General features: G+C 43.2%; 2 protein-coding genes across 5 annotated transcripts in view; both read right to left on the bottom strand.

The window, feature by feature from the left end:
• Positions 1–10,819, bottom strand: part of HK1 (hexokinase 1) — a 131,828-nt gene extending 121,009 nt beyond the window's left edge. For all 3 annotated transcript variants that reach the window (XM_070781822.1, XM_070781821.1, XM_070781823.1), the window contains exon 1: positions 10,692–10,819. The gene's annotated coding sequence lies outside the window, so the exon portion shown is untranslated. The remainder of the gene's footprint in view (positions 1–10,691) is intronic.
• Positions 10,820–12,202: 1,383 nt separating this feature from the next.
• The window catches only part of HKDC1 (hexokinase domain containing 1), a 39,955-nt gene continuing 24,688 nt past the window's right edge, over positions 12,203–27,469 (bottom strand). For both annotated transcript variants that reach the window (XM_070781824.1, XM_070781825.1), the window contains 9 exons: positions 26,902–27,206; positions 25,184–25,329; positions 24,965–25,084; positions 21,832–21,927; positions 21,562–21,661; positions 19,986–20,169; positions 17,725–17,880; positions 16,845–17,078; positions 12,203–13,127 (listed from right to left, as the gene is read on the bottom strand). In XM_070781824.1, the coding sequence (XP_070637925.1) occupies positions 12,980–13,127; positions 16,845–17,078; positions 17,725–17,880; positions 19,986–20,169; positions 21,562–21,661; positions 21,832–21,927; positions 24,965–25,084; positions 25,184–25,329; positions 26,902–27,206 (1,489 nt within the window). In that variant the 3' untranslated portion in view covers positions 12,203–12,979. The remainder of the gene's footprint in view (positions 13,128–16,844; positions 17,079–17,724; positions 17,881–19,985; positions 20,170–21,561; positions 21,662–21,831; positions 21,928–24,964; positions 25,085–25,183; positions 25,330–26,901; positions 27,207–27,469) is intronic.

The following is a 27,469-nucleotide window of genomic DNA, read 5'->3' as shown; positions in this document are numbered from 1 at the left end:
ATCTTGAAAAGATAATCTGCACTTTCATATTCATTGCAGCATTATTTACAACAGTCAAGGCATAGAAATTAAGTATCCCTCAGTTGATGAATGGATAAAGAAAACGTGGTATTCATGTATACTGAATGGAATCTTATTCAGCCACAAAAAAGGAAAATCCTGCCATTTGTGACAACATGGATGGACCTTGAGGGCATTGCTGCTGCTGCTGCTGCTGCTAAGTCACTTCAGTCGTGTCCGACTCTGTGCGACCCCATAGTCGGCAGCCCATCAGGCTCCCCCGTCCCTGGGATTCTCCAGGCAAGAACACTGGAGTGGGTTGCCATTTCCTTGTCCAATGCAGGAAAGTGAAAAGTGAAAGTGAAGTCGTTCAGTCCTGTCCGATTCTTTACAACCCCATGGACTGCAGCCCACCAGGCTCCTCTGTCCGTGGGATTTTCCAGGCAAGAGTACTGCAGTGGGGTGCCATTGCCTTCTCCATTGAGGGCATTATGCTAAGCTAAGTAAATCAGATAGAGACAAGTACCATATGACCTCAACTATGTGTAAAATCTTAAAAACTCATAGATACCACCTTTGTGTGGTTACAAAACATGAGGCATAGGGAATGGGCAAAATAGGTGAAGGTGATCAAAAAGTACAAACTTCCAGTTATGAGATAATAATTCCTGGGGATATAACGTACAACACGATGACTATAGTTAAGAATATCGTACTGTACATTTGAAAGCTACGAAGACTACATTTTTTAAGTTCTCATCACAAGAAAAAAATTGTTAACTATGTGTGGGATAGAATTTTAACTAAACTTGTTGTGGTAATCACCTTACAATATGTACATATATCGAGTCATGTAATGCATCTAAAACTAATACAACACTATTATGTCAATAAATTTTTTATAAATATCAATTTGTTTTATGTTGCCATAAAGACATTCTATTATCACTACCAAATAAAACTAGAAATCAAGATAAAAATAACAAAAAGCATTTTCTCTTAACCCATCCTAATGATAATTTATTGTACACTCCCCTTTTCAAGTCCTGTGATAAACATTTTTTTCATATAGTATTTTGTAAAAAAAGAAAAGAAAAAGAAGAAAAGGAAGGGAGAAAGGAGGAAAGGAGGAAAAAGAACTCATTGAGTAGGGTTAAGGCAAATTAGGTAAAATTTACAAAAGAAAGCAGAAGGGTAAATCTTCTTGGCTTTGGGTTAGGAAGTGGTTTTCAAGACATAACACCAAAAGCAGAAACAGAAGGAATAATAAAATCATTTATGTTATTTGCTTCAAAGGACACTATCAAGAAAATGAAAAGATAACTCACCAAAATGAGAGAAATTATTTGTAAACCATACGTCTGAATATAAAGAACACTTAAAACTCAACAATAAAGAGAGAAATAACCTTTTTTTTTTTCAAATGGGCTAAGGATTTTAGTAGACATGACTCCAAAGAAGATAGACAAATGGCTCAAGACCACATAATAAGATGCTCAATATCATTAGTCAGTAGGGAAATGAAAATCTAAACCATAGTGAGGTATTACTTCATACCAACTAGGATGGCTGTAAACAACAAGACTGATACTAACAAGTGTTGGTGAGGAAGTGGTGGTGTGATGCCACACCACACACACACACAGCTTGCTGTTGGGAATGTAAATGATGCAGTGACTTTGGGAAACAATTTGAAAGTTCCTCAAAAAGTTAAAACACAGAATTATCATTTGGCCCAGCAGTTGCACCCTAGATATATATCTGAGAGATTCAAAATCATATGTTCACACAAGAACTTATTTTAAAATGTTCATAGTAGTATTATTTCTAATAGCCAAAGGTAGAAACAAGCATACATCCATCAACATATGAACGGATAAACAAAATTATTTGGCATTTAACAGGAATGGGTTCTGATACATGCTACAGCATGGATAAATACTTGAAAATATTATGTTGAGAGAAGTCAGACTCATGAGGGCACATATTGTGTGATTCCATGATATGAAATTTTCAAAATAGGCAAATCCACAGAGAGTAGTTTTTAGAGTGATGGAAATGTTCTGGGATTAGATAGTGGTGATGGTCTCACAACTTGTTAATACTCAAAAAACCACTGAATTTTATACTTTAAACTGTGGCATTTCATGTCATATGAATTACATAAATCTAAAAAATTATGCAAATATATTTGAAAAATAAGACAAAATGGATAAATTCTTGGAAAAATATAATCTACAAACTTGAGTCAAGAAAAAAATGGCAAGCCTAGATAGTCTGATTATTCAAAATAATTGAAGAAGTAGTTAAAATGACTTTATAGGTGGGTTTCACAAAACTTTAAATTAACTCTTCCAGAAAATAAAAACTCTTTCTATGAGACTAGTATAACCTTACAAAAACAAGACAATGACAATATGAAAATGAAAGATTATAAGCTCATTCCACTTGGAAAGATGCATGATTTCTAAATAAGATATTAGCAAATCAAATTCAATAGTTATAAAAAATGGTAATAAACCATGACTAAGATGAGTCTATTCCAGTGTTGCAGGGATGGTTTAATATTATTAAATTAATAGGTGATACTCATTATTGTAAGTAATTGAGAAAAAATTTAAAATACATCAATAGACATGTAAAAATACATGAGGAGAAGGGGACAGTGAAGGACAGATGGTTGGATGGCATCACCAACTCAATGGACATGCATTTGAGCAAGCTCCAGGAGATCATGAAGGACAGGGAAGTCTGGCATGCTGCAGTCCATGTGGTCGCAAAGAGTCAGACATGACTGAGCAGCTGAACAACAACAACAAATGCTTCCATTTATATAAAATTCTAGCAAATGCAGAAGAAAACAAAGCAAGTCAGTAGTTACCCAAATATGGATGAGAAAGAGAGGGATAGGAAGGAGGGACTACAAAAGGTCACAAGGAAAGTTTTGTTGGTAATGGATAATGTTCATTGTCTTAATTTTAGTAATGGGGTCATCAGATTATATCAAATTGCACACTTTAAACAGATGCAGTTTAATTATGTCAAGAAATGCACTTGTTGTAACTTGACTCTAGGAGAACAGAATGATTTCATTTTAGGGAGAAAAACCCTTTTTATTCAAACATCTCAATGGGTCTTTTTGGTTGGGAAAGGTGAGGTTCCTTGGGCTGTCCTAGAAGTGGGTGGAGACCACAGGAGAAATCACTTACTCTGTTTTAAAAAAAAAATTATAGAAAGTTTTCACTTTATAGAGGAATCCAGAATTAAGAAAAGAGGAGAAAGAAGTCTCCAGAGAAAGTGGGAAGAATCCATAAAACATGTAGCCAGCAGAGCCTATGGAGAAAGATGGCTGCTGAGAAATTCTCTGGGGCAGAGAGGGTGATAGAACTTTGATATTCATATTTAATTTTTTCTTGGGATTTCCCTGGTGGTCCTGTGGTTAGGACTCAGTGCTCTTGCTGCCAGGGTCAGGATTCAGTCCCTGGTCAGGGAACTAAGATCCTGCAAGCTGTGTGTTATAGCCAAATAATTAATTAATTAGTTCAGTTCAGTTCAGTCACTCAGTTGCGTCCAACTCTTTGCAACCCTGTGGATTGCAGCATGCCAGTCCTCCCTGTCCATCACCAACTTCCAGACTTTACTCAAACTCATGTCCATCGAGTCAGTGAGGCCATCCAACCATCTCATCCTCTGTCGTCCCCTTCTCCTCCTGCCTTCAATCTTTCCCAGCATCAGGGTCTTTTCCAATGAGCCAGTTCTTTGCATCATGTGGCCAAAGTATTGGAGTTTCAGCTTTAACATCAGTCCTTCCAATGAATATTCAGGACTGATTTCCTTTAGGATTGACTAGTTGGATCTCCTTGCAGTCCAAGACACTCTGAAGAGTCTTCTCCAACACCACAGTTCAAAAGCATCAATTCTTCGGTGCTCAGTTTTCTTTATAGTCCAACTCTCACATCCATACATGACTACTGGAAAAACTGTAGCTTTGACTAGACAGACCTTTGTTGGGAAAGTAATGTCTCTGCTTTTTAACATGCTGCCCAGGTTGGTCATAACTTTCCTTCCAAGGAGTAAGTGTCTTTTAATTTCATGGCTACAGTCACACCAGCAGCGATTTTGGAGCCCAAAAAATAAAGTCTCTCACTGCTTCCACTGTTTCCCCATCTATTTGTCATGAAGTGATGGGACCAGATGCCATGATCTTAGTTTTCTGAATGTTCAGTTTTAAGCCAATTTTTTCACTCACCTCTTTCACTTTCTTCAAGAGGGTCTTTAGTTCTTCACTTTCTGCCATAAAGGTGGTATCATCTGCATATCTGAGGTTACTGATATTTCTCCCAGTGATCTTGATTCCATCTTGTGCTTCATCCAGTCTGCCATTTTGCATGATGTACTCTGCATATAAGTTAAACAAGCAGGATGACAGTATACAGCCCTGACATACTCCTTTCCTGATTTGGAACTAGTCTGTTGTTCCATGTCCAGTTCTAACTGTTGCTTCTTGACCTGCATACAGATTTCTCATGAGGCAGGTTAGGTAGTCTGGTATTCCCATCTCTTCAAAAATTTTCCAGTTTGTTATGACCCACACAGTTAAAGGCTTTGGTGTAGTCAGTAAAGCAGAAGTTGATGTTTTTCTGGAACTCTCTTGCTTTTTTGATGATCCAGCGGATGTTGGCAACATGATCTCTGGTTCCTCTGCCTTTTCTAAATCCAGCTTGAATATCTGGAAGTTCATGGTTCACATACTATTGAAGCCTGGCTTGGAGAATTTTGAGCATCACTTTGCTAGCTTGTGAGATGTGTGCAATTGTATGGTAGTTTGAACATTCTTTTCTTGAAGAGATCTCTAGTCTTTCCAATTCTATTATTTTCCTCTCTTTCTTTGCACTGATCACTGAGGAAGGCTTTCTTATCTCTCCTTGCTATTCTTTGGAACTCTGCATTCAAATGCTGTCAAACTCTGCATTCTCCTTTGCCTTTAGCTTCTCTTCTTTTCTCAGCTATTTGTAAGGCCAGACAACCATTTGCCTTTTTGCATTTCTTTTTCTTGGGGGTGGTCTTGATCACTGCCTCCTGTACAATGTCATGAACCTCCATCCAAAGTTCTTCAGGTTCTCTATCAGGCCTAATCCCTTGAATCTATTTGTCACTTCCACTGTATAATCATAAGGGATTTGATTTAGGTCATACCTGAATGGTCTAGTGGTTTTCCCTAGACCTAGTGGTTTTCTTCAATTTCAGTCTGAATTTGGCAATAAGGAGTTCATGGTCTGAGCCACAGTCAGCTCCTGTTCTTGTTTTTGCTGACTGTATAGAGCTTCTCCATCTTTGGCTGCAAAGAATATAATCAATCTGATTTTGGTATTGACCATCTGCTGATGTCCATGTGTAGAGTCTTCTCTTGTGTTGTTGGAGAATGGTGTTTGCTATGACCAGTGCATTCTCTTGGCAAAACTCTGTTAGCCTTTGACCTGCTTTGTTTTGTACTCCAAGGCCAAATTTGCCTGTTACTCCAGGTAGCTCTTGACTTCCTACTTTTGCATTCCAGTCCCCTATAATGAAAAGGACATCTTTTCTGGGTGTTAGTTCTAAAAGGTCTTGTAGGTCTTCATAGAACCATTCAACTTCAGCTTCTTCGGCATTACTGGTTGGGACATAGACTTGGGTTACTGTCATATTGAATGGTTTGCCATGGAAACGAAAAGAGATCATTCTGTCGTTTTTGAGATTGCATCCAAATACTGCATTTCGAACTCTTTGTTGACTATGATGATAGCTATTTCATTTCGTCTAAGGGATTCTTGCCCATAGTTCAGTTCGGTTCAGTTCAGTCGCTCAGTCGTGTCCAACTCTTTGCAACCCCATGGACTGCAGCATGCCAGACCTCCCTGTCCATCACCAACTCCTGGAGTTTACTCAAACTCATGTCCATTGAGTTGGTGATGCTATCCAATCATCTCATCCTCTGTCATCCCCTTCTCCTCCTGCCCTCAATCTTTCCCAGAATCAGGGTCTTTTCAAATTAGTCAACTCTTCACATCAGGTGGCCAAAGTGTTGGAGTTTCAGCTTCAACATCAGTCCTTCCAATGAACACCCAGGACTGACCTCCTTTAGGATGGACTGGTTGGCTCTCCTTGCAGTCCAAGGGACTCTCAAGAAGTCTTCTCCAACACCACAGTTCAAAAGCATCAATTCTTTGGTGCTCAGCTTTCTTTACAGTCCAACTCTCACATCCATACATGACTACTGGAAAAACCATAGTCTTGACTAGATGGACCTTTGTGGCAAAGTAATGTCTCTGCTTTTTAGTATGCTGTCTAGGTTGGTCATAACTTTCCTTCCAAAGAGCAAGCATCTTTTAATTTTATGGCTGCAGTCACCATCTGCAGTGATTTTGGAGCCCCCCAAAATAAAGTCAGCCACTCTTTCCACTGTCTCCCCATCTATTTGCCATGAAGTGATGGGACCGGATGTGATGATGTTAATGATCATCTGAGTTAAATTCACCTATTCCAGTCTATTTTAGTTCACTGATCCCTAAAATGTCAATGTTCACTTTTGCCATCTCTTGTTTGACCACTTCTAATTTGCCTTGATGGAGAAGGCAATGGCACCCCACTCCAGTACTTTTGCCTGGAAAATCCCATGGATGGAGGAGCCTGGTAGGCTGTAGTCCATGGGGTCGCTAGAGTCGGACACGACAGAGCAACTTCACTTTCACTTTTCACTTTTATGCATTGGAGAAGGAAATGGCAACCCACTCCAGTGTTCTTGCTTGGAGAATCCCAGGGATGGGGAATCCTGGTGGGCTGCCATCTATGGGGTCGCACAGAGTCGGACACGACTGACGTGACTTAGCAGCAGCAACAGCAGCAATTTGCCTTGATTCATTGACTTAACATTCCAGGTTCCTATGCAGTATTGTTCTTTACAGCATCAGACTTTACTTCCATCACCAGTCACATCCACAGCTGGGTGTTGTTTTTGCTTTAGGTCCATCTCTTCATTCTTTCTGGAGTTATTTCTCCACTGATCTCCTGTAGCATATTTGGGAACTACCGACCTGGGGAGTTCATCCTTCAGTGTCCTATTTTTTTGCCTTTTCGTGCTGTTCACGGGGCTCTTAAGCAAGAATACTGAAGTGGTTTGCCATTCCCTTCTCCAGTGGAGCATGTTTTGTCAGAACTCTCCACCATGACCCATCCATCTTGGGTGGCCCTCCATGGCATGGCTCATAATTTCATTGAGTTAGACAAGGCTATGGTCCATGTGATTAGTTTGGTTAGTTTTCTGTGATTGTGGTTTTCATCCTGTCTTCACTCTGATGGATAAGGATAAGAGGCTCATGGAAGCTTCCTGATGGGAGAGACTGACTGAGGGGGAAACTGGGTCTTGTTCTGATGGGCAGGGCCATGCTCAGTAAATCTTTAATACAATTTTCTTTTGATGGGCGAAGCTGTGTTCCCTCCCTGTTGTTTGACCTAAGGCCAAACTGTGATGGAGGTAATGAAGATAACGGCAACTTCTTTCAAAAGGTCCCATGCATGCACTGCTGCACTCAGTGCCCCCAACACTGCAGCAGGCCATCGTCGACCCATGCCTCTGCCGGAGACTCCTGGACACTCACAGGCAAGTCTGGGTCAGTCTCTTGTGGGGCCACTGCTCCTTTCTCCTGGGTCCTAGTGTGCACAAGGTTCTGTTTGTGCCCTCCAAGAGTCTGTTTATCCAGTCCTGTGTACGTTCTGGCAGCTCTATGGTGGGGTTAATGGTGACCTCCTCCAAGAGGGCTTATGCCATACCCAGGTCTGCTGCACCCAGAGTCTCTGCCCCAGCAGTAGGCCACTGCTGACCTGTACCTTTGCAGAAGACACTCAAACATAGTTCTGGCTCAGTCTCTGTGGGGTCTCTGGGTCCTGGTGGGCACAAGGTTTGTTTGAGCCCTCCTAGCATCTCTGGTTGGTAAGGGGCTTGATTCTAAACGGGATTTCGCCCCTCCTGCCTTGCTGGGGCTTCTCCTTTGCCCTTGATCATGGGGTGTCTTTTTTTGGTGGGACCCAACATTCTCCAGTCGATGGTTGTTCAGCAACAAGTTGTAGTTTTGGAGTTCTCACAGGAGAAAATGAGCACACATCCTTCTATTCTGCCACCTTATGCCATCAGTTAATTGATTAATTGTTTCCTATTCTGTGATGGAGTCCCCCTCCACAGTCCCCAAATATTTAGCTAAGTGTGTTCCAGTCACTGGCCTTGAGTTAATGGTGTTTTGGGGAATCAAAAAGGGACAGTCCCACAGATTAGGCAAAACACAGAGAGAGGCAGCAGCTGTAGGAATTGTGATATCAGCTAAGATGAGTGGGAAGCAAACTGGAAGCAGGAATTAGAGAAGCAATGGGAAGATATAAGCATTCCCTTTAAGAACTGCTGAAATGCTAGGGCTGGGGGACAGAGCTTTCTGCAGTATCTGGAAATAAGTATGGAGAAATAAGCCATTTCATTCAAGTATTAAAGGAAACAGTGACTGACTCCAGGGACTAGTGAATATCCAGTTAAACTTAGAACATTCCTTGTGAAAGGCCACTTGAGACCATGTGAGCTACCACACAGATGATTCAGTAGGAACTGGGTCACATTCAGATCATGATGTGAACTGCAGACCTTGCAGTTGTCCCTTGTACTGTTAATCCATCCCTGCTCTTGAGGTCAATCCCTCAACCATTCTGATTCCTCAGGTTGTCAATAACCTACCTTTCTTCCCCTCTCTCTCTCCTTCTCATTAGAAAAACCAAAAATGAAAGAAAAAAAAGCTGGAAGAGTTTTTGTATTTTCACTTTCTCCCAAGCTTCTTTCCTTCCCTGACTGGAGCAGGAAATTACCCAACTCTTTTATTCTGCTGCTGCTGCTGCTGCTAAGTCGCTTCAGTCGTGTCCGACTCTGTGAGACCCCATAGACAGCAGCCCACCAGGCTCCCCCATCCCCGGGATTCTCCAGGCAAGAACACTGAAGTGGGTTGCCATTTCCTTTTATCCTAATCACCTCGTATTTCACCCTAAATATGAGCTACCAGATTCCTCTATTATTTATTTTCCAACTTCTCCCAAATCCCCTGCTTTCTCTAATAAAATATGGTTCACTAGGAATTTCAACTGTGAAATGGCAAGAGAGGGAATAACAAGACAGTGGAGATGGAAGGAAGGGGTTGTGGGAAATGCATTTGCTTGAATTGCCAGTCGTTAGCCATTTGTATGTCCAGACAATGGGCTTTGAAGGGCCTTAATGCTGACATTTGAGTTGATCACACCCCTGATAAGATGCCCGTAACAACCATAACGACCATAACACAACCACCTCACATGTGTACAAATGGCTTATAGCTTATCCACAAGTCCACATGTTCAGCTTGTGTTGCTCACACAACTGTGTTTGGCTGTTATATTATTCTCCTTTCTCACATGAGGAAGTGGAAGTTCGGGAAGTTTAAATAGCATGCCTAGTTCTTCTGAATCCAAACCATACTCTCTCTTTGCCAGCTAATATGCTATCCCTAAGTAAGCACCGGTTCTATTTTGATCAGAGATTATTAACCTGGACCCCATGGTCAGGGATAGGGGGTGGAGGGTGCAATAACTCTCAAAGCAAGGAGTTCATAAACTTAATCATTTCTAATTATAATTTAGCCTTTCCTTCCATTACGAATATGGGCAACAGCTGCACCTATAACTTTCTCTCCAGTGAAAACCATGGAAATTTTCATATAAAAGCTATTGTTGCAAATGTCTCAAAATACTGTTTATAGTCATCAGGAAGACTATGATTGTTATTACGTTTGTCATAGAATGCATTAACGATAAGCATGTCTATTAATACACTGCCCCTGTAATATTCTAATAACTGTAATTCACTACCACCGACTTCCTTTGAAATCCTATGGATTTAATGCATTTAAAAACATTCTGAGAAAGAATCCATAGATTTCTCATGATCGCCAAAGGGGCTTATGGTCACGTTCACACACAGGCATGTGCACACACAGACTGAGCTCCTTACCTAAAGGATGAAGCACATGGTCATGAATTGCGTGTTCACCTCGTTCCTGTTTACCATATTGTATCATATATATTTATTACCTTTCCTTCCCTGGTAGCCTGTGAGTCCTCACGAAGCAGGAACGGTACCTTATGTTTCATTGGTTCCTCAGTGCCTAGAACAGGGCTCAGCATTTGTTGAGCTATCATTTATAGAGTGTCTATTTTGTGTAAGGCTCAAGTCCCATTGGGTGGGGTAGAAGAATGGCGTGATTCAAAGGAGAGCAAAACTTCATTCACACGCTTGTGTGAGCACTCGTTCATTTGTTCATTTAGAGAACTATCCAGTGGTACTCAGGGCCAGCCACTGTGGTAGGCTCTGGGGACAACAGGAAAAATGAAACCCAACTCCTTATTCTCATGGAGCACCCATTCCATCTTATGGAAAGGAGAGAAAACAAGATTTCTGAAGAGAGACAGTGGGAATGACCCCATTTGTTCTGGGGTCATAGTCATGGGGAAACTCTAGTTCTTACACTTATATGCATCAGTTGTTTCTGGATAAAAGGTTCCTGGGAGAGTCCCCACAGAGGTAGAAAACATGGACAACGATGTCTTTCCTAAGAGGACAAGCCTGTGGGATGTGCGTGAAGACAGATTACCTTGTTGTGTAGTTGCTGGTCCTGCCTAGTAAACTGTGAGAAGTTAGCCCTCCATTGCCCTGGGTGTTTCTGGGGCCGGCCTGTCTGAAGACAGCAAAAAGGGTATCTGCCCTCTCTGCAGTTCCGTTTGGTTCAAGGATTCTATGATGCTATCAGTTAGTCAGAATGTTGCCTAGATACCTTGGGGCTTCTCTTTCTCACAAGAAACCAACCCGAGAGACAAGCAGGCCAGGTGACTTCGAACCTGCCAAATGTGTGCTGAAAGACCAGGTGGTGGGAGAATGTGGTGGCACAAATCCCTGAATCTCTGGGCCAGGTCATCCATCCAGGCAGGATGGCAAAGGGGGAGACCCCAGCAGAATCAGGAGAGAAAGGGACTTGGAGCTGGGGGTACCTTAGGAATAGCAGAACTGGGGAAAGGATAATGACAACAAGGTCTGGGGCTAACTAAGCAAAATCTGTTAAGGTGAAACATTTCCCCAAGGAGGCATAACCTCAAAATACAAAAAGATAATTTTAACAAACCCACACAGTATCCTTGAGGAGAGGTATTATGCCAATGCAAAAAAAAAAGTTCATTTTGGTAAATCTAGAACCTGTCCACAACAGTATCTCCATACCTATTTCATAAATGTGTGAAAAAATATTTCCTAGGGAACTCCCTCGTCTGTCCCCAGCCTCAACTAGACTCTCTCTTACCCTCCCTCCAGCCTCCTCCATTCTGTTTGAATGACTTGCTTTAGCAAATGGAGACAGTTAGCACCATTAAGTATATGAAATAAATCAACTTAGATGATCTAGAATATCAAATATCATTCTACTCAATTTGTTACCCATGATAATGGCCTACACTTTTTCTAAGAAAAATTTCTTGGAAGACTTTATTTCAATCATGCCTCTATCTAGGAAATATTTAATAGGAATGGCACAGTGCTGGGTTCACTGGGCCAGAACAAAAATGTTTCTAACAAAGCACTTACAATCTACCAGGCCTGATAAGAAATGTGTACAGATAACTCTGTGACTAGGTAGAAGGTTACAGGTGGTTTAGAGAATGGGAAGCAGGGAATTAAATGAATAGAAAGGGAAAGAGAGAGGACATCCAGTGGGAAAAAGTTCAAGGACAGGCCAATTCCTCTTAGTTCTGGAGGGTAGAATAGAGACAGATGGAGCATGTAGGAGGGGCCAAGTTCCAGAGAGGCAGGGGTCAGTTTGGACGATGGAAGTTCTTCTGGTCAACTCCTGCTGTTCAAAAGCAAGAGCTGTAGGAGCATGTGGTAAAATGCCCTGGTCACAGGACGTATTCCTTCAAATCAAATTCAGATAATTTGTTAAAGATATTATAGAAAATAGTCCATATATTTTCTCCTTGTTGGTAAGGAGTTTAAACTAGAGAGTTTAAACCACAACTTCTGACTCTTTGTGTCTCTTCTTCCACCAACAGAGCATGGAGTTCCCAAGTGATGAAATCATTTCATTCCCAGATGAAATATTAAAACTTCATTCAAAGATTCTTGGGAAATCAAATATTTTTTTTTATTTACTGGATTTCATATACCTGATAGTCCTTTAAAAAGCTATCATGTGCCACCTGTAAAATGATTAACAGGTGCCCCGAACAGCAGCCTCCCTGTCACTCACATGTATTGAGAAACAAATCCTATGGGCACTGATATAACTCACTTTAAGCATGAAGAGTTTCCTATGGAGATCCCTGGCAATCATCCTGGGATGATTTCTTCATCCTGGGGCTGAATGCTCCAAAGTTTTTGTTCTCACTTCATGCTCGAAGTCAACATGACAAGTTAGATTAGATCCCCAGGTAATTACATGAGCCCCTATCGTTCTGAAATGTGCATTCCCAGTAGATGGCCCAATCTGCTATACAAGCCATGACTGAAGCATCCCCATAAGGAATTCAGCCAGCCAGGCCACCTGGGCAGATTATGTATTTGCTTCCAAGTCCAGCAGCCACAGGACCCTAAGCCACAGAAAATTAACAGCTCAGGTCTCAAATGAGAAATTTGCTGAAATGGAATCTCTCGGGACCAATGCTTTGGTTTTACAAGTTGGCCCATCTTTGGTACAAAGATGGCAAATAGAGTCATTTAATGTTGTTGAAAGCCAGTAACAAAATTCTAAGAGTACCCAAGAACCTGGGGTTCTCTTTTGACCATCCAGAAGGTGAAGCCAGCCAGAAGCTTGCGTGTTGGTCTCTGATTAACTCATCTGCCAGAGGAAAGGCTGGTCAGTAGCCAAAGAACACCAGGCCCAACCCCAGGGGGTTCCTAGTGCTCCCTTTGTGTCTGCTGTAACCTCTTGGCCACAGCAGTGATCAGAGCTGCTCCCTTTCCGCTCCCGTCTTCTGACAGCATGAACATCACATCACACTGAGGAGCTAGTTCTTTCACAGTTTCCCGTAGTATCCGAGAAAAGCTACAGAAAAAGAGAAAGAGAAAACACCATTGGCACTTAATTGGAGCATGTGTCAGTGGTTCCTGCCTTTTTATGAGTAATGTTCCACTGTATAGATGTACCACATTTTGTTTATCCGCTCATCAGTTGATGATGAAAATGTAAACTTGCATAGCCATTATAGAAAACAGTATGGAGGGTCTTCAAAAATTTTAAAGTAGAACCAGCACATGATCCACTAATTCCACTTCTGGATATTCATCCAAAGAAAACAAAACACTAAATAGAAAAGATACATGTATTCCTAAGGTCATTGCAGCATTATTTACAATAGTCAAAATATGGAAGCAACCCATGTGCCCATCAATAGATGAATGGATAAAGAAATATGACATGATACATAACACACACATATACACACAATGGTATATTAGTCACAAAAAGGATGAAATCTTGCCATTTGCAAAAAGATGAATGGATCTAGAGGGAATTATGCTAAGTGAAGTAAGTCAAACAAAGAAAGACATACAGCATGATTTCACTTATATGTGAAACAAAAAACAAAACAAAACAAATGAACAAACAAAACAAAACAGAAACAGAGTTACAGATACAGGGAACAAACTACTGGTGGTCGTCAGGAGGGAGGGGACTAGAGGATCAGGCAAAACAGGTGAAGGGTATTAAAAGGTACAAACTTTCAGTTATAAAATAAGTAAGTTAGGGGGATATAATGTACAGCATAGAAAATATAGTCAATAATACTGCAATAACTTTATACAGTGACAGATAGTTACTAGACTTATGGCGGTGATCAATTTGCAATGTATATAAATATCAAATAACTATCCTGTATACCTAAAACTAATATAATATTGCATGTCAACTATACTTCAGTTTAAAAAAAAGATGGTAAGTTGTTCCCTTAACAACATTAAGGCTTTCAATCCACTAGCATAGGATATCTTTCCATTTATTTAAAGTGAAAGTGAAGTCGCTCAGTCGTGTCCGACACTTTGCGACCCATGGACTGTAGCCCACCAAGTTCCTCCATCCATGGGATTCTCCAGGCAAGAATACTGGAGTGGGTTGCCATTTAATTTCAACAATGTTTTGTAGTTTTCAGTGTACAAGTCTTATACCTCTTTTGTTAATTTATTGTTAAGTATTTTATTCTTTTTGATGCTATTTAAATGGAATTGTTTTCTTAATTTCATTTTCAGATTATTTATTGTTAATGCATAGAAATGCAGTTGATTTTTATATACTGATCTTACATCCTGAAACTTGACTGAATTTGTTTCTTAGTTCCAATAGTTTTTTGTGGATTCCTTAGGATTTCTATATGCAAAATCATATCATCTGCAAACAAAGATAGTTATAGTTCTGCTTTTCCAATATAGATGCCTTTTAGTTCTTTTTCTTGCCTAACTGCCTGTCTAGATTTATACTTGATTCTCCCTTTGAAGTCACATAATTTTTTGACCTGGATCCTATAAGCCTCTCCCTTAAATAAAGACTTGACTGAGAGACAAAACCCACACAATCATCTGTAGGCAGTGTTAGAAGCAGTACAATGTTGAAGAACAGTGGCAAAAGTGGACATCCTTGTTCCTAATTTTAAGGTGAAATCATCCATCCAGTGCTTCCCCAGTAAGTATGGCATTAGCTGTGTGTTTTCCACAGATGCTCTTATCAGGTTGAAGGAGTTCCTTTATTCTTAGCTTGCTGAGTGCTCTTATCATAAAAGGTGCTCAGTTCAGTTCAGTTGCTGAGTCGTGTCTGACTCTTTGTGACCCCATGGACTGCAGCATGCCAGGCCTCCCAGTCCATCACTAACTCCCGGAGTTTACTCAAACATGTCCATTCAGTCAGTGATGCCATCCAACCATATCATCCTCTGCTGTCCCCTTCATCTCCTGCCTTCAATCTTTCCCAGCATTAGGGTCTTTTCAAATGAGTCAGCTCTTCACATCAGGTGGCCAAAGTATTGGAGTTTCAGCTTCAACATCAGTCCTTCCAATGAACACCCAGGACTGATCTCTTTAAGGATGGACTGGTTGGAACTCCTTGCAGTCCCAGAGACTCTCAAGAGTCTTCTCCAACACCACAGTGCAAAAGCATCAATTCTTTGGTACTCGGCTTTCTTTATAGTCCAACTCTCACATCCATACATGACTACTGGAAAAACCATAGCCTTGACTGGATGGAGCTTTGTGGACAAAGTAATGTTTCTGCTTTTTAATATGCTGTCTAAGTTGGTCATAACTTTCCTTCCAAGGAGTAACGTCTTGTAATTTCATGGCTGCAGTCACCATCTGCAGTGATTTTGGAGCCCAAAAACATAGTCTCTCACTGTTTCCCCATCTATTTGCCATGAAGTGATGGGACCAGATGCCGTGATCTTAGTTTTCTGAATGTTTAGCTTTAAGCCAACTTTTTCACTCTCCTCTTTCACTTTCATCAAGAGGCTCGCTATTTCTTCTTCACTTTCTGCCATAAGTGTGGTGTCATCTGCATATCTGAGGTTATTGATATTTCTCCCAGCAATCTTGATTCCAACTGGTGCTTCATTCAGCCCAGCGTTTCGCATGATGTACTCTGCATATAAGTTAAATAAGCAGGGTGACAATATACAGCCTTGACATACTCCTTTTCCTATTTGGAACCAGTCTGTTGTGCTAGATTTTATCAAAAGTTTTGTCTGCACCTATTGAAATGAACATATGGTTTTTGTCCTTTGGTCAGGTCTTGGTTCAAAGGAAGAGGCTTGCAGGAATTACGGCAAAAATATGTGACCTCAAGGGGAGAATCAAGAAAAGATATCAGTCAGTTATCCTGGATAACTAGTCAGCTTCATAGGAAGGGCTAAGCATCAAGGACTACAGTAATAATATGTTTATCTATATATTTCAGCATGATTAGAAAATTTTACAAGCTGGCTAATACCTTTCTTCATCTACCAAGATAAAATGTAAAACATTAAATAAAAATAAAAGTTGTTATCACTGCCGTCTTTGTAATATGTCACATAGTCTACAGACACTGTTTAACTAAATTCTCCTGTCAACTTATGAGGTAGGTACGATTTTTATCATCCTTTTACAGATAAAGAACTAGGGTCAAAGAGGGTAAGAAACTGGCCTTGGGCCTCCCAGCTTCTAAGCAGTGGAGCCAGGATTCAAATTCACTCTTCATCCTTCTGCCTGCTGATTCTGAGCTCATACTTGACACACTCTCTGTGATGTGCAAAATACTCAGTTCTCATTGCTCCCTTTGAGGCCAGGTTGGACTGTGTTAATGATAACCACTTGTATTTACTGCGTGTGTAAGTTGCTTCAGTCCTATCTGACTCTTTGTGACCCTATGGACTGTAGCCCTCCAGGCTCCTCCATCCATGGGATTCTCCAGGCAAGAATACTGGAGTGGGTTGCCATGCCCTCCTCCAGGGATCTTTCTGACCCACAAATCGAACCCATGTGTCTTATGTCTCCTGCATTGGCAGGTGGGTTCCACTACCGCCACCCGAGGACTGTGTAAAGCCCTTTACATGTATGAACTCACCCAATCCTCGAGATTATTTCTGCCTGCCTGAAACAGATGAGGAGCCTGGGGTTTAGGGAGGGTGGTGAGCACGCCCACATCACAGCACTAGGAAGCAGAGCCACTTTGTCCGTCAGCCCCAACGGAGCCCCCATTCAGCCTCAGCCCCCAGCCCTGAGACTCTGGAGCACTCACTGAGGGTGCAGCTTGTACAGGGTGCCGTCCACACCCACGGTGATCCTCATGTGCTCGAGTCCTTGGTCTTCCCTCCTCTTCTCCACGATGGCAGCCAGGCCAGCACCATAAAGCTGGGCCGCCCGCCGGGACACAGCACCGCATACCTCCTTCACCACGATACTATCCTCACATGTGCTGTCCAGGCCGAGCTGCTGCAGGATCCTCCTGACCTGGAGGAGGGCCAGCCGGTCGCTGCCAGCAAGCAGAGCAGGATGTGAAGAGCTATTGCTGGAGCCCTGGAACCTGCTCCCCAGGGCTCACAGTCCCCCATCCCTAGGTGCCTGAGCAGGAGAAGAAATGGTCCCAGCAAAGCCAAGGTTGGAGCAGGATGCCTTAGAAGCTGAGATTCGAGAAGGTCTGTCACCCCCAGGAAGTCCCATCATCTTTAAAGAATAAAGTATGAGCACATCATCTTTTTAGAATCAAAAGTGGATAATTTTTTTTTATTATTTACTTGGCTGCACTGGGTTTTAGTTGCAGCATATGGGATCTATTTTCCTGACCAGGGATGGAACCCAGGCTCCTTGCACTGGGAGCACAGAGGCTTAGCCACCAGGCCACCAGGGAAGTCCCTGAAGAGGATCACTTTTTAACCTAACCTAACTCTTCTGTAACCATTTAGGAATCTAGGGGCCCAGATAGGCTTCTGGCTCCTCAGCTGGGTGCTGTGGTACTGATGTAGCGGGAGAGAGGGAGTAGCCCCAGGAGGCAACCCTCTGCTCAGCCAGGCCCTTACTCTCTATTTTTAAATTTCAAATCTGCTGGAGCCTGGTGAGACAGCATCATGTCCCAATATAGGGCCTTTTATGTCGAGCAGGTGAAACTGATCATGAGTCACCTTTCAATCTGAGACAAGAACTTGGTTTCAAAGATGCCCCTGGTCTGGAGACGTTCTGAAATCTGGCCGCGGAAGAGGAGACCCTGCTTGGTCAAGTCGATCAGGATCTGCCGCACGATTTCCCCCAGGTACATCCCACTGGTCATTTTCTCGTACCTGTTGAGAGAAAGAGAGACAAGGTGGGTAAGACCAGGAAAATCAGTGCTGGTGAGTGGTTCCCAAGAGGATCACATGTCAGAGCACGGAAGGCGTGCCACTGGCATCCACTAGCTGCCTGGGTCACAGTGGAGTGGAGTGGGCAGCAGGCCCAGAGAAGCGCATGCAGGAGACAGTATGATGTGGGAAGGCTGGGCTTTGGAGACATGTTGAGCAGAAGTCAAGTTCCAGCTCGCCACACATTAGCTGCATGACCTGAGTAAGGACTATAAACCATCATTTATGAAACCAGGAGCAAAGCACTGACCCCACAAGACTGTTGGGAGCCAAGCATCTGGTGCACAGTAGACACTAGGCTAAAATAAGTCCCTTTTCTGGCCCCCAAGCTAGTTTACCTTGGCTTTGTATTTGAAGAAATCTCCTCCACTAGATCTTGCACTCCATGAGATAACACATTTGAAGTGTATACACACACCAAGGGTGGTCCAAAATGTGAGCTCCCTTCCCTCTTCCTACCAGGCTGTGAGCTCCATAATGGAAGGTGCAAGAGAAAAAGAAGCTCTACAATCAACAGGCACTGACCAGGCACTCTGCCCAGGTACGTGTGACAGTATTAATAACAGTGAGGTGGAGCTGGACTCCCACTGCCTGCAGGGTCAGATGAAAATCCGAGTGTGCCTGAGGCTTACATGCTGGACTTGCATTCTCTTAACTGCTCAGGATTTCATCAGTCTAAGGAACCAACACTTAGACAAACAATGGGGACAGCAAAGTAAATCCAAGTATATGCCCCCTAACACTCTCCACTCCAGAAATGAGAACCTCCAATGGATTCAGACACAAAACTTGGATGCCCCAACTTGGAATTCAGGTCCCTTGTGATTTTGGCCCCTGGTTCAGCTGGGCTTACGGTAACTTGCCTGCCTCCCAGCTACAAAGACTAGTGCCAAAGGAAGATGTGGGGCCACCAGGGCTGGTCTTGGTCTTGTCAAGCCTCTTCCTACTGAGTGTTCTCAGTTGAATAGTCAGCAAGGCATCTATGACCCAGGCATCCCATCACATTTCCTAGCTCAACTTTTCCACTTGGATATTGTCTCACAGTCAATCTATATTTTCATCTTGTTTTATATAGAAAGACACTGAGCTTAGTCGTGACAAAGACCACATGGCCTGAGAGTAAAACACTACTCTCTGATCCTTTACAGAAAAAGTATGCCAACCCCTGTGGAAATATATGGGCCCAGGCTAATAATCAGGTCCCCCCACGCTAGCTCTACCCCTTTCTCTCCTACTAAAGAAGCTATATGAGAATGCAAATGAAAATGTACTCTGTTTTGTGTTTGTTTTTTTTAACCATTCATTGTTTTCAGTGTTTTTAGTATGGTTAGCAATTGGAATAACCCTTACAAGTGATTGTGACCCATGCTGGGACATGACGTCATGGCTGAGAAGCAGGATTCCCATCCTTCACTTGCAGTTACTTCCCCAACCCCAGAACCACAGAGGTCAGCAACCTGGCAGCCTGCTCTTGAAAGACTGAGGATGTCGACCTCTAAACAGGACTTAGTAGAAACCCACCTTGAGAGGCCCACCATGCCCCTGCCGTGTGACATCGAGGCCACGGTGAGTAGACTTCCTGACAACCTTGGCCTCATTTCCAAGGCCACCCCTAGACCCTATGGTAACCTTATGGTAATTAGAAAAAGGCACACCTTCTGTTTGTTGGAAACTGGTCATAAATTTTGCTGCTGCTGTGTCCATGCTCTAGTTGTGTCAGACTCTTTGTGACCCCATGGGCTGTAGCCTGCCAGGTTCCTCTGTCCATGGGATTTCCCAGGCAAGAATACTGAAAGGGGTTGCCATTTCCGTCTCTAGGGAATCTTCCTGACCCAGGGATAGAACCTGTGTCTCTTGCGTCTCTTGCATTGCACGAGGATTCTTTACCGGGCCATCTTTGCTTTTGCTCAAATTAGACACTTCACTGACATCTGACGAGTTGTCATAAATATACAAACTATACAAATATCTCTAATATGAAAAGGGCACCCCCATAGATCTGCTGAAGTTGGATGACCTACAGAAATGGACACACACCCCCTTCTCACCTCTGTTTGCCCGGATTCAAGGACCCCTCATCCACCTCCTTGTCATATTGGGTATGGATATCATCTAGGCAGCCATTATCTCCAAATCCTCCCCACTCGGTATTAATGCACATCTTCCCTTCATCCCCTTCCACCAGTTCAATGTTTCTCATCTCCTCCATGTAGCACATGTTGCTGCCTGTTCCTAGAAGGAATCACAAAGGGACTTTAGTCTTCAGAAGACACCACTAGATCTTAAAGAGCCAGCAGGGTACAGTAGATAGGAATTTAGGTTTGGAGTCAGATACAACTGGGTGTGGACTTCAGCTTTATATTTATAGTTGGGTGACTACAGGCAAGTATTTCATCTTTCATAGATCCAATTTCTTCATCTGTAAAAAGGATCTAAAGCCTGCCTTACAGATTTGTTATAAAAAAAAAAAAATGAGATGATGTCTGTAAGTTTTCTCCTCATAGAATTCGTACCTGTGATACCATTATCCTCCTCCTCACCCTCCTCATTATTGATAAGCCATAGGCACACAAAGTGAGCCCCAAGTAGTCACAGAGTTAGCGGAGCTGGAAGGGACCATGAAGAACCATCTAGTCTTGGATAAGCAGACACTTGGTATCTGAAAGCCACCCTCTTCTCCTTTGTCCATGACCTGGTCTCAGAACTATTCTCAAGACAACAGTCCAGGTAATTATCATCTTCAATCAAACAAATCTCACCTCTTTGACCTCTCAGATCTAGCCCAACCCTTCCCATGGATGAGGAAGCTCAAGTCCAGACAGACTAGCAACCTGCCCAAGGTCACAAAGCAGGCAAGGCTTAGAGTGAGATGAAACCTCTCCTTGACATTGAAAACATCTCAATATATCCCCGTCTCCTTGTGCTATGTACTACTTACCCTCAGGAAACCCAGACAACCAGCTGGAACAACTTTCTCAGATTCTGTGATTACTTAACCAGTGCCTGCCACTTGGAATGCCCACTGCCCCTGTCTCCACATGTTCAAATGCCATCTGTCCCCTCACCACTTACAGTCATTCCCCTGGAATCTACCCTTGCCCTTAATCACCACCAGACTTTTTCAGAAGACTCCTAAAATGCCTATATCATACCTCGGGCCACTCCCTGCTCCTCTCCTAGGTTTCTTTCCAACTCTTCCCCATCCTGTGCACCTTCTGACAGCCAGAAGAGGTCAGAGAATAGATGAGGTACAAGTTGGAGCTGGAATGAAAATCTAGCTCTCTCAGCTCCAGGCCAACCAACATGATCCAACTGTGGTCTCCCTCCACCCAGTAAAATCTGCCCCAAGGCCCAAATGTGAAAGCTCCCTCTTTCTATGTTATTCTCCTTCCTCAACAGAAAGGACAATCTTGGCTTAGAACCCTTAGGGAAAAAGATATTAAGTAAAGACTTGGGAATTAGAAGACCTGAAATCCCAATCTTAACTTCATCTCAGCCATGGACAAAGCTGGCTTCAGAGCCCCTATGTAATGGAACAATGGCCCCCAGCCCCTCAGTATGTTAAAAAGTAACTTCCAAAAGATCAGATGGGAGCAGGCCAATGGGACACACCTGATCACTTACCTGCAATCAGGCCAACCTCACAATTACTATCTTCATAGCCACAGGTCATCATGGTTCCCACTGTGTCATTCACAACTGCAACTATGTCCAGGTCAAATTCCTGAAAAGGAAGAGAGCTCTGCTGTAAGTAGGATGTGCAGGCCAGCCTCAAGAGGGGCACATCAGACTGAAGTGGGCAGAGGCCAGAGTCGCAGGGCTGGTGTCTGATGACAGAGCACAGGGGCCTTGGGGAAGGACAGGTCAGGTATGAGCTTCAATGCCATATCATACATTTCTCCTCTTGATGGCCTCCCTGAGCATATCCACCACATCTTCCCCTTCACAGTCAGTAGCTTTGAAGCCTTTGGTCCACTCAATGAGTGTTCCCTGAAAGAAAGGAAGGCAAATTCATTTGAGCAATAGTTTGCTGGAACCACTGCACAACCTCAGCATCAAATAGATGCAAGGGACCGCAGCTAACTGCTCGTCAAATGCTTTTGACTGTGCTTCCATTTGGATCCCTAACACTGGACCCAGAGGCACCATGAAGCATGATGCTCAGGCAAGGTCTACTGTTAGGTGGAATAATTGCAGAAATTTACATCAACTCACGTTCCCTGGCCATGACTGCACAGAACAAAGACCACTTCTGATTTATCCAATCAATCACAATGTCTTCATGATCAAAGATAAAGCTACAAAATGTTCATCAAAGCATTGTTTCACAGGAAAAATGGATGGCTAAGGCGGCAAAGAATCTGCCTGCAATGCAAGAGATGTGGGTTTGATCCCTGGGTTGGGAGGATCCCCTGGAGAAGGGAATGGCTACCCACTCCAGTATTCTTGCCTGGAAAATTCCATGGACGGAGGAGCCTGGCGGGCTATAGTTCATGGGGTCGCAAAGAGTCAGACACAACTGAGCAACTAACACACACACACACATTCTGTCTTTCCAACAATATGGATTTATCATTGTATATCAATATAGGAAATGCTCTATAGCCACAAAAATATAATGTTTTAAGAGAATGTTAGCCATTAGAGGAAGATGTTTACCATACACTGTTAAGTGAACTCACATTAAACAAATACAGATGATGAATTATTCTATTATTCTTTTAAAAACCACACACACACACACACACAGTCAAATCTGGAAAAAGGTCTGGAACAATGCATACACCAGAGGGTTGACGGTGGTTCTCTTTAGGTGTAAGATTATAGGTACCTTTCAGTCTCTCCTTTTTGCTTGTCCATATTTTCTGATTTTCCTAAAATTAATATGTCTAACTTTTTATACTACCAAGGAAAAGTATTTCTAATTTTAAAAAGATGGTTACACTGTTAGCCAGAAGCAAGAGTTATCTAGCCTCAAACTCCACACCCCTAGAACTGGGAGTGGGTGAGTGCAGGGAAAGCTGGGGTGTCTAGGCCAGGAGAGCAGCTGGGATAGGAGAGATGGGCAGAAACTCTAATGGCAGCACCCCCAACCCCAGGGGATGAACGGCCACCTCACCCTGAGGCCCTCAGCTCCGGGCTCCCCCTCCTCTCCACAGTCCTTGGGAAGCTAAGCTTCCTTGCTCCTTTCCTGGTGAATATATGTAGAACCTTAGAGATTCAACCCCAGTTGAAAAATCTTTCTAATTAGTCACAGTTATACCAAATCATATTTTTTTAAGTCTCTCTTTTTTGAAAAACTACTGGTTACCAGAAGGAAGAGGGGTGAGGAGAGGGGCAAAATAGGTGAAAAGGATTTAAAGATATAAATTACTAGGTATAAAATAAATAAGTTACAAGGATGTAATGTACAGCAAGAGAATATAGTCAGTATTTTATAATAATTTTGTATGGAGTACAACCTATAACAATATCAAATTACTATGTTATATACCTGAAACTAATATAGTATTGTAAATCTATATTTCATTTATTACAAAACTAATATAGTATTGTAAAACTACATTTCATTTATTTATTTATTTATTTTCATTTTATTTTCATTTTTTTTTTAATTTTATTTTATTTTTAAACTTTACAATATTGTGTTAGTTTTGCCAAACATCGAAATGAATCCGCCACGGGTATAATCCGTGCTCCCCATCCTGAACTCTCCTCCCTCCTCCCTCCCCATACCCTCCCTCTGGGTCGTCCCAGTGCACCAGCCCCAAGCATCCAGTATCATGCATCGAACCTGGACTGGCGACTCGTTTCATACATGATATTATACATGTTTCAATGCCATTACATTGCATTTATTTTTAAAGAAAGTTTTTTTTTTTCTCCTCAGCCATTGGTGTCTTTGCTCCAAGCTCTCCCTTCCTTCTTAGTTATGTCTTCGTGAACCTGTCAGAACTCCTGGGAGGGAGGCCTGGAGGCCCAGTGCCCCAAGTCAGGAGGAGCAGCTGTGTCCTGGTGCCTGTGGACCACTCAGGACCATGGACAGCAGCACGTGGCTTTTCCCCCCTCCACCCCCAATTTCCATTTCTATGTGTATTAATTTTGAACGGCAGCAGTAATACAAGAATGCATTACCTTTGCAATGTACACTTAAAAACAGCCAAAATGGTAAATGTTATCTAAATTTTACCACAATAAAAGATGGTAAAATAAAACAAAAATAATGTGTACATCATGGAGACACTGACTGGATCAAACAGAGTCTTAAATCTTTGGTGCCATTCTTATTATCGTCATGAGCTCTCTGGCTGCCTTGCTGTGCTGACCAGGGTTCTCTCTGTAAATTGAAAGTGCTGTTCTGCTTTTACACCAGATCAGATAGCTTGACTGACATAAGCCTCTTAGAGAGCAGGAGGGTACTCTGTTCTCCTTGAGCAGGTGAATGGTGCTTTTATCCAAGAAAGTCATGTGATACACGTTTCTAAATTATTATGAACAATTTATTAAAATCATCATCCATGAAGTTCTTCAGAGTCAACAAAATATGTGTCAATGTGATCAATGTCTCCTGAGAGTCTAATATCAGGAAAGAAATGCATTTCTTCAGAAGCATTGGTAAGCTTTTGTTCATCAGACAATAAAAGCCTTTCAATGTACTGTGTTTCCCTGTTTATAATGACCACCCAGGAAGATACATGTAATATTACACACTAAGAGTTTTATAATTTGCCTTAACTGGTCATTCCCTCCTATCTCTTGATAATATGACTTGACCTCTCTTTTAACAATAATTTTATCCATGTGTCTTTTTATACAACCCGAAAGCATCTTGCAAACTTCAATCCATAATACAGTAATAGTGAAAATGGAACACAGTAAATAAAAAAAAGTAAATAGTCTAAATTCTTGATCATGTCTCCCCAGCTGCCCTGAACCTGAGACCCCTAAATAAAGTCAACAGTGACTCAGAGCTGCCTTGAGACTCCCTGGATGCAGGAGGGAGGCCCGCCAGGCTGGACCGTCTTACCTTGTCAATGCTCGCCTGCCTGCAGGGAAATGAGAACGTGAAGCCCAAAGGCAGCTGGGCTCCCTTGAGGCCCATGTAGTCCAGGAAGTCGGTGATGCACTGCACGATGTGGTCAAACAGCTGCAGGGAGAGAGAGAGCAGCAGTCGTACTGGACGTGCACTGGACGGGGTGGATGGCAGGCTGGCCCCCCGGAGGGTGAACCCCCAGCCGGCAGTTACCTCCTCACCCGTGCCCTGCATGATCTCCAGGGGGATGGCGAAGATCTTGTTGTACATCCGCACTGACCGTCGTCCACTTCTGATTTTTACCAGGAGGACCCGGAAGTTGGTTCCCCCCAGATCCAGGGCGAGGAACTTTCCTTTCTCTGTGGTAGAGGAAGTGAGGGTGGCGTTCCACCAGCATGCACTAAGCAGGGCCTCGTGTGCAGGCATTGGGGGAAGAAGAGATGCCGAAAGAGAGCAGGCCTAGAGCCTGTTGGCCTGAGGTTCGGGGGCCAAAGGGGCGTGCTGGTCAGCAAGCATGGTGTCAGAGCCCTGGGCGGGCATCCTGAGCCCATCTGAGGCCAGCCTGCTTTCCTTGGTGTCTGCTAACAGCCACACATAATACTTATACTCAAGGAACCTCTGAGGGTGAATCCAGGTCAGGCTACCTGACTACAGTAGACTCAGGAAGGTGCGTCCATTCTGTCTGCAGGGCCTAGAGGAACTGCTCATCCCCAGCCTGAAATGATCTCTGTTCCGCTCTTCCCATCCCTGGATTCCCACACCCCCACCAGACTGATAAGAAACCATATCAAGTCCAACACCCATTACTACCCAGGGCAGCGCCTCTTGCTTCTCTGACATCTCAGGGCATCATAGTCTGTTCTGTGTGTCCCTCCTCTCGCTGACTGCCTCATTCACTCTGTTCTAATCACACTGGTCATTTTACTGTTCCTTGAATTTGCCGAAGCCCTCACTCCCGGCCAGTTCTCTTACCTCTGACTCTACTCTATTTGTCCTCATAGCCCTTTATGACATGGCATCATCTGGTGTTTATTTGCTTACTGTCTGTCAGCCCAACAGAGCAAAGGTTCCATAAAGGCAGGGACTGTGTTTTCTTTACTGCTCTGTCCCTGTGCCCACAACAGAGCCTGACCTATAACAGGTACTTAATGAAACTTTGAGGAATGGAGGCAAAAGGAAAAAAGAGATGAAAGAATGAATAATTGAATAGTGTCTTTTCCTGCTCTCATTTTCTCCCCCAAGTAGACTCGAAGGATACTAGCCCTGGAAAAGATCTTTGTTGTTGAGAGACTCCAAGTACAGCTGTGTAACCCTAAGTACGTCACCTAACTTCTCTGAGTCTCCGTTTTGGCATCCATAAAATGGCAATTATTCTCTCTTTACATAACATACAGAGTGGTTGTGAGCACAAAATGAAACTAAAGAGTCAAAAGCAAATTAAAGAGATGAAGCATTTTACAAAGATCAGTATATCTTGGTGAGATTCACGAGATGCAAAGAGATGAGTTACTTGTCTAAAGAACTGACTTCACTGTTGTGTAGCTCCTGTCAGCTGAGCACAGAGGACCAGGAAAAGGATCAAGTATCCGAAAAGTCAGGGGCAGAAAATGAAGAGAGGGGAGAGGAAGACAACCAAGCCCCAGGAGAGAAGAAAGCTGGAGGAAAGGGAGGAAGACAAGCCAGACATGCCACGTGTCCAGATGGTAGCTCCCGGGGACAGCATCTGGGTCTTCACACACATGAACCTAACTTAGGTATTCTTCACTGCCAGTGCCCTGGATCAACCAAAGAACAGATTCAGCAGAGTACTCTCCCTCCCTCCATTATAGAGACGAACACAAGGCTCTTGAAACAAAGATCCTAACTGGGTTTAAGGAGCTTGGATGGAGCTCCGGGTGGCCCATCAGAAAAGGGAGCGGTGCAGGGCCCACCTGTGCCATCCGGCATCCCACAGACGTAGGTGGGCAGCATCTTGACTGTGGCCAGAGGGTGGGTATCTTTCTTCAGCCCGTACTCGAACTCCACCCGCATCTTGTTCCGAATGCCCACAAGTTGTTCTTGGGTCAGCCGGAACAGAGCCAGCACCTTATCAATCTGCTTCCGCTGGGCCTGCAGCCGGGAGGCCACTGCAGTCACCATGGCAGCCCCCTTGGTGCTGCCACTCTCTGACAGGAGGAAGCGGACATCACAGTTCGGGACCAGTTTCCTCACCACCTTGTGCAGGCGTTTCGGGTATCTGGAGGCAGGGGTGATGGCAAAATATGTAAAAACCATAAAGGCCCAGGCCCAGCCAATAGAAACAGATACAGGTGGAGCAGTGGGACAGCATCCTGGGGAGCCCTGCTGGGCCAAGGCTCACCGCTTTAGTTGCTGGATGGAGGGAGATGATGGGGGTGACTAGGGTAGGGTCCAGGTCATCTGAGGGAGTGGAAGGGACCCTTGGAAGCCTCAAAGAAGTGGTTATTTTATCACTAATATTACAACTAGTATATGGGCTTC

Source organism: Bos indicus, chromosome 28 (genome assembly GCF_029378745.1).
Source record: "Bos indicus isolate NIAB-ARS_2022 breed Sahiwal x Tharparkar chromosome 28, NIAB-ARS_B.indTharparkar_mat_pri_1.0, whole genome shotgun sequence".
Lineage (NCBI taxonomy): Eukaryota > Metazoa > Chordata > Mammalia > Artiodactyla > Bovidae > Bos > Bos indicus.
Note: the sequence above shows the minus strand (reverse complement) of the source record. Positions and strands in the feature narration are given on the sequence as shown.